Source organism: Lathamus discolor, chromosome 3 (assembly GCF_037157495.1).
Source record: "Lathamus discolor isolate bLatDis1 chromosome 3, bLatDis1.hap1, whole genome shotgun sequence".
Classification (NCBI taxonomy): Eukaryota; Metazoa; Chordata; class Aves; order Psittaciformes; family Psittacidae; genus Lathamus; species Lathamus discolor.
The window spans coordinates 87,087,155-87,094,417 of NC_088886.1; the positions used below are offsets into that span (position 1 = coordinate 87,087,155).

Here is a 7,263-nt window from a genome sequence, read left to right on the forward strand (position 1 = left end):
CTGTGGGGTTTTTTTTCTTCATTGTAATGAGATTTCAGTAGAGGTAATGTAACAGCTGTCCTCATTTACCATTACATCCAGGATCAGACAAGCCATTAAAATAATAAGATGCAGGTTCAGGGCTCCTACTGTACAATGTCTTCTAGCTTGTTTCGATTTCCACATTAGGTGACTACTTTTCTGTAAACAGGGTACTATAAAAAGCAGTTCTAACACTGAAGAGAATAACAGGACTTTCAGCACCATGGTTTGGTTTTAATGCATATTTTTGCTTAAAGTTGCTCATTTGATTTTTTTTTTTTTTTCATCCTTCCAGCATTTTAAAGGTTAATTATGCTTCCCTGACTTGTAACTTCCTTTTTGGATATGATACACAGTGCCAGAACCAGCTGCTGGTGCTGTAGAATAAATGGCCAATTTTGTCCATTGTACACAAATTTGTTACAAATAACTGAGCTGGGAATGCATTAGGCAACATTCATAATATATAACCCACAGCTTTCGTTTTTATGATTTAGTGATATTTCAGGATATTTGTAAATGTGAAGATTGTTTCTGCCATATGTAGCCACTTCATTTTAATTTGCCAGTGTCAGTAATTCGGGAGAATAAAGGAACATTTTGTATTGCATGCAAACGGATCCTCAGGTGCTTGCGATAAAACTTAATGGCCACCATCTTTACTTGTAGTCATTGTAAGCAATTTCATCAGAATGGGCAATATTTTTTAATTTAAAAGATTCGTGAGATTTAGCAATTCTCTATTGCCATATATATTTAGAATACTGATTTTGTCAGTTTTGAGCTTATAAATCTTGGTCCTTTGATCTCCAGTCATTTTGACAAGATGGAAAATAGCATCTTGGAGTAAATTGGAACAGTATAGAAATATGTTTGGGATTTATATTAACAATGATTGCTGCAGGGATGAGGCCATTATGGCTCCCATCTGACAGAACGACATAATTTCATACGGAAGCTACTAGGGGATAACATTATGCATGCAAGGTTTTCAAAGCAACAAAAAACTGTGGATTTCTTGAATTTTGATGTTTAGAGGATGTGTGTTCCTGAATGAAAAATATTTAAACCTAAGTCTTGGAGTGGCAAACTAATTACATGCTAAGGATTTCTTCATTGAAGATTTGATGATTGGCCTGCTTAGTAATGCTTATTTTCTGTCCTCAGAAAAGAACTATAATGTTCCGAATTTACTAAAGAATGCCAAATTAGTAAGAGCTAAAAACCTGGAAAAGCCTACATTTTAGAAAAAAATGGTAGCAAGCAAGGAGATTGGAAGCATAGCTCATCTACTTTCTTGAAAATAAAAGTTCATTACAAATGTAGTTGTAATGCCATCCCTCTGAAAGGATTTTGTTGTATTATCTCTGTGTGAATATTGATAGGAAAGCATGTTGGCTAAGTGACTTACCACAGTACAATTTATGAGAGGGGAAAATGATTTCAATTAGTATGTTCATGAAAATGGTGTTCATAGAAAGTATTTTTAAATAAACATTATGTTCATCAACTAATCAAAGTTGAATTGCTTAAAAAATATATTGAGTTGGTTTAACAGTTTGTGGAAGAAATTGAAGACACCAGCTTACAGGGCTCTTGCAGTGCTGAATATTGTGCACTGCTGAGACAGTGCTAGTTCATACTATGCAGATTGTGTTTTAACAGCTAAGTCCACAATCTAATGCGGTTTCATGTATTATGCACTTCAGTAGGCACAAATAGTCTATTGCTTTTCAGGGTATTTTTGGCACTTTTACGTATCTTTTAAGATCTTTTGGATTTCCCGCTAATGTTTTTGTCTCAGGTCAAGTGAAAAGCACAACAGTGCAGATACCCCTTTCTTTGTCGAAAATTGTTCTTGGGGTGTTTTCCTTATTGAAAAAGTATGGTGCCTGCTTCAAAAGAGGGTGTCATCAGGACAGAGAAATCAGAAAAATGATTATTTAAACTGTTTTTATTTCCCAAAGAAAGGATGCTATTGGTTCTGAATGCATCTTTAAACATTGGGGGGCGGGGAGGGGGCTGTGCGTGTGGAAGTGCCATGTATAGGAGAAAACTTTCTCATGTTCCTTTCCATTGTGATATTATTACAGACATGTCTTTTGAGTTAACATGTATATTAAGGGATGCCGAACAATGGAAGACCTTTCTTCGATAGCTGAAAGTTAATGATCTACTTCACTTCCTCTCTATCTCAGGCTTGTAGCATTTAAAACTAACCCTTGTTCTTGAGTCTAAGGATTTGGCCAACAAGGAAATTGGGGATCAGCAAAAGCAGGATAATAAGAAGAATGAGATTCATAGGAGAATAACAGCTCTGAAGAGGAGGAGCAGGTGTTATAGTGGGGAGACTGTATTCAATACACGTTGTCCTACTTACTGCCATATCATTCTGACTGGGGGAAACAATAGCTAGTCTCAGTAATGCAGTATTTTTCAGGAAATGGCACTAGATTTTTCTATTGTTAACAAAGTTTGCATGTGTTCCTTCTTACTTGTTTTATGCATGAGATCTTGTAGGTCTTGATAGAGGTGTAGCAAAGATGAAAGCCTGTTGAATAGGGTTAACTGAATTGGCACTTGAATGTATTAAAAATTGAATGCCAATTCATATAGAACCAAGAGATCTGGTAGCATTTTTAGTCTATAACTTGTTTTTATTGACATGAGCAGTCATCATTAGAATTAAATGCGGTACCCAGCAGCTGATTCACTAGGCAAGAAATCAGCCCTGACTGAATTTTACCCCTGACTTTGAAGATGTGAAAATGTTCTTTCCTGAATATTCCATACTGCAGTCCATATTTTTTGCTTACAAAGTAGTATTTTCTTCTAAAAATGAAAATAAGATTGTTTTGCAATTTATGCTGTCACACCGTGAATTTGAATTATTTAGGGGGGTGATTGCTCTTATGTGGGATATGGTGGGCTGCATTCCAGGGGAAAAAATAAGCTGATTTTTCTTCTTCAGCTGCAGATAAAGACGACAGTTCAGAAGACATATCAGTGCCAAGCAGTCCCCACACAGAAGCTATTCAGCACAGTTCAGTCAGCACTTCCAATGGTGTAAGCTCAACTTCCAAGGCAGAAGCAGTGGCCACCTCCGTTCTCACCCAGATGGCGGACCAGAGCACAGAGCCGGTGCTTTCCCAGATCGTCATGGCACCTCCCTCCCAGTCGCAGCCTTCAGGAAGTTGATTAAAAACTTGCATTGCATCAGTTTTAGATATACATTTGTGACTTTAAAGGGAAATCAACAAAAGACCAGTCTCCATCGAGGAGAAATTGTAGCTTAAAATTATTCATTTTTAAAACTCCAACTTAAATTTGGCTTTAACAATTGGCAGGTGAAGATGAGACAGAACACCAGTTCTGGTCTCTTTGCAAAAGACTATTTTTTTTTTTTTAAGTATTAGTTTTACTAGTTATTTTTTGTGCTTAATGTGTAAAGTGTGTGTACAGTACAATGTGGTTTATTTCATTTTTAATTTGATATTATTTCAACAAACATTGGGGTGAATTTACTAAAGGTCATCCCCATGACTGTGATAGTAATATTATGTGACATTTTTATACCAAAGTTCTGCATAGTCCCTATTGACTTTGTAACGTTAGCAAGGTCATAAAGCACTAGGCAAGAGAAAGACAGTAACAGTAAATTTGCTTTAGTCTTTTTGCCTTTTTGTTGTTTTGCACATTGAGAGGAAGAACATTGGGGGAAAACCGTTTGGGTTGTTTTATGTATAGCTTTTTGGTTGGCTTTTTAACTGTTGAGGGTTTTAATTTGTTTCATAGGGCCAGTACAGTATATGAGATACAGTACTCTTATGCACATACCTATCCTAGGTGAGGATCATTACTAAATAAATTTGATTTTTTTTTTTTCATTATTGATGTCAGGTGTGTTTGGTTTTGGTTTTGTTATTTTTCCCTCCAACACTTTCATTCTGGGGGGGAGGAGAGCTTTATTTCTCCAGTCAGAATAGATATCTATAATTACCCTTTGTTGCTAGGCTGAAACCAGTAAGCATATTGTAAAATACAGGGTTATCCAATGTGGAATACTTGGTATTCCAGAGTAGGTTGATATTTTGTGGATTTCTGAGTCGCAGATTAAGGAGTTTACTCATGGTTTTGGATGCCAGAAAAGCCTAAAATCCTTCTTCAGACAACTCAAGACTTTTTTTTGTCATTGTCTTGTATTTGCAAGCTAACTTGTACTTAATTCTTGTGTAAGCACTGTCATCTTTTAGTAGCAAAAATTTTGATACTTTTCTTGTGGAAAAAAAATGAGAAAAACAACAAAAAAAAATCAGTATCTACCGTATCTTGGAAACAATGTAATTATAATGTGGTGTGTGTGGTGTGTGCGTGAGAATGGTTCAGTAGTTAATGCCAGCAGTCTTTTGCTTGAATGTTTAAAGATGCCTTCAATGTGATGCTGGCTGATAGGTGATTGCAGTTTTAAAATGTTATTTACTGTGCGAACTTGGATAACTAACATTCCATGATGTAGTTTGTTTCTGATGAGATGATTGTAGGTACACTTTTTCTCATTATCCAATCATCTGTAGGATACTGAGTTTTTTAAATGTGCCATTATCTATTTTGATTCTGTAATCATGTTCAAAATACAGTACAATATTTTACAATAGATTAAGTTGTTTAAAAAAAGTAGATGTGTGCTTTCAGGTCGGAAAACTTTGTATAATAGCAAAAACAGATGCATAGTAGCAACTGGCAGTAAAGCAGGATTCCATTATGTATATAACAAAGATTTAATGCATTTATAATGGGTTGTGTAATTCATTTGCTCTTCCTTCTCCACACTATACTATGTGTTTTTAAGTGTCAGTGCCATCAAGTTTCTATTTGATTCAGTTTGAAATCTAAAAATGTAATTGATCCACAGGAAAATCATAATTTCTGCAATATATATACAACCATGCTATAATGAAAACTGGACAAAGAAGTATCTAAGTCATATATGTATCATTGCAGGGCTTTAAGCATGAAAATAATAGGGATTCTAAATATTTTGTATTTTAAAACTAAGAAAGTTGAGTTGATAACCTCATGTGTTTAGAAGTCTTACTTTCCCAATTGCAAGATAAAAAGCTGTAACAGTTACTGAGTGTTTCCAGGATGGTGAAGTACAGTGGACCTCTTGTGAGAAGGAAATTAGTTACAAAGGCACAAAATGTGAATTCTGCAAGAAAGCTATACAGTCACTTTTCATTGTAGTTTTGGTGGACTAGATAGGGCCTCGTTGATTATATTATAATTTGCTCTCCTAAACACAAAGGCTTTTAAATCATATTTATATAAGTGGAAGTTTTTTTATAACAAAACTGTCGCGCTTGTAAAATAAGTCTACATACGTGTATAGGAGACGTGTAAACAGTTAATGACTTTAACAGTGGGGCTGGAAAAAGAACCATTAAAATCTGTGTTCAGCAAATAGACAAAAGTTATTAGTCGTACTACCATGGATTCCGTTTCGAGACGTATGTCACACTACTTCTGTACTTAGCATTTTGGGTCTTTACATTTGACATGTTTCACAAACTGTACTGTTTTCTTTTATGTGCAGTTTGCATGAGTAAACCATCAAAGAGAATAAAATCTATCTTTAAGTTATGTTCCTATTTTAATGAAATTATAATTGTTCTAAAAGGCAGCACTGTCTTCAGGCATTTCTTCATCCTTGCAGTTATCAGTGTTTTCCTGGAAGTCGTTGCTATAACGTCAAAGTAATGTCATGTAAACAAGAACACATACTTTTCTTTAGAAAATAAGCCAGATTCCATTTCTCTGCAGGGAGCTCCAGCCCCTTCTGAATTTTCAGCTAACTTCCAGATATCTTCATCTTACCTTAATATACACGAAGCCAGGAAATAACAGGTATGGGCAGATGAACTGCTCACAGTTGTGTTGTGAGAGGTTGAGGAAAAAAAATGCCCTCACTCTTGATTTTTGAGAACACTGAAAATGGTTCGGGTTTCTTTACAGATGTTGGAAACATATGGAGAAGCACATTTCTGTTGTATCATCATTTGAAAAAGCTCTTGACAGAACCCTGATATGGAGGCTTTGGAGAAAGAAAAAGGGTGAAGCTGCTGTGCACTTGCATTTATTGCATGTGTTCACCAAAGGAAATCAAAGTTGAGCTGCACACAACTTTAAGCCCAGAATGAGAATAATGCCCAAGGCATCCGTTGCTTCACTGTGTTCTTTTTCTGCCTACATGAGTTAATGCTTGTTGCCCCAAGGAAAAGACAATGGAGGCTGTATAACAGTGCAACCTAGGGGGAGAGGAGAGGGAAACCCACTTTTTAATGTCTGCACTGTAAAAAGACCCGTTTTTCTACTTATATACAACCCAAGTAAGCTTTTTGTCTTTAAAATGCTAATAGAAGCTGGGCAAAGAAAGATATTACACTGATGGAACAAGGTGACACAAGTGTTGAATGAGCAGTGATTTCAGCTACCTGAATTACAGAAGTAATTTGCTTAGAGACAGACACAAACATTTTAATTGGTCATCATAAATGATAATGAGGAGAAAACAGTGAAATTAAGTGCATCCTAATAAACTAAGGTATGTTAAATTGCACAGAAGAAAACCTCAGCAATGCTTCTTGACATGATTAATATACTCATGACAATGTGTCTAATGAAGGTTGTTTGCATTTATATGCTGCCTGTTGCTTCCCTCAGCAGAGAAATAATTTGAACTGCATTCATTTACATTGCAGAACAGAGAGTGTAAGATTGGTGTAGGGCAGTCTGTTCTTTCCCGTTTATTTTTAACCATTGTATCAACAATAATACAGGTATGATTTATTTAACCCCATCTCGTATAACACTGTGTAGGGTAGGTCCAGATGACACAATCACAAAATAACTTAGGATTTTCAAGTTTTACATTCTTCAATACTAAGTATCCCATCCTTTTTAATTTTAGATTTTAATATTACTTGCGTTTTTTCCCCCATGGAATTTGAGATCTTGAGCTTTGTTCTTCACTTTCTTCCATTTCAAAATATTTTTCTTTGTGTGATGAGCTCCTGAAAGTGCTTATCTGTATTTAGTGTGGCATTTCTTCTTTTTGCATATTGCCTCCCCCTTGGTTGCGTTAACTCTATAGCAAACATTCAATTTAAGAACTTAGTAGTTAGGAAAGGAATTTCTGCCCGCTGTGTACTTTGTTGTCTCCAGCTACAATAGATACAAGAAGCT

General features: G+C 35.6%; 1 protein-coding gene across 3 annotated transcripts in view; it reads left to right on the plus strand.

Moving 5' to 3' along the window:
• ATF2 (activating transcription factor 2) overlaps positions 1-5,661 on the plus strand; it is a 41,705-nt gene extending 36,044 nt beyond the window's left edge. For all 3 annotated transcript variants that reach the window (XM_065670311.1, XM_065670313.1, XM_065670312.1), the window contains one exon: positions 2,993-5,661. In XM_065670311.1, coding sequence (XP_065526383.1) covers positions 2,993-3,219 — 227 coding nt within the window. In that variant the 3' untranslated portion in view covers positions 3,220-5,661. The remainder of the gene's footprint in view (positions 1-2,992) is intronic.
• Positions 5,662-7,263: the final 1,602 nt, after the last annotated feature.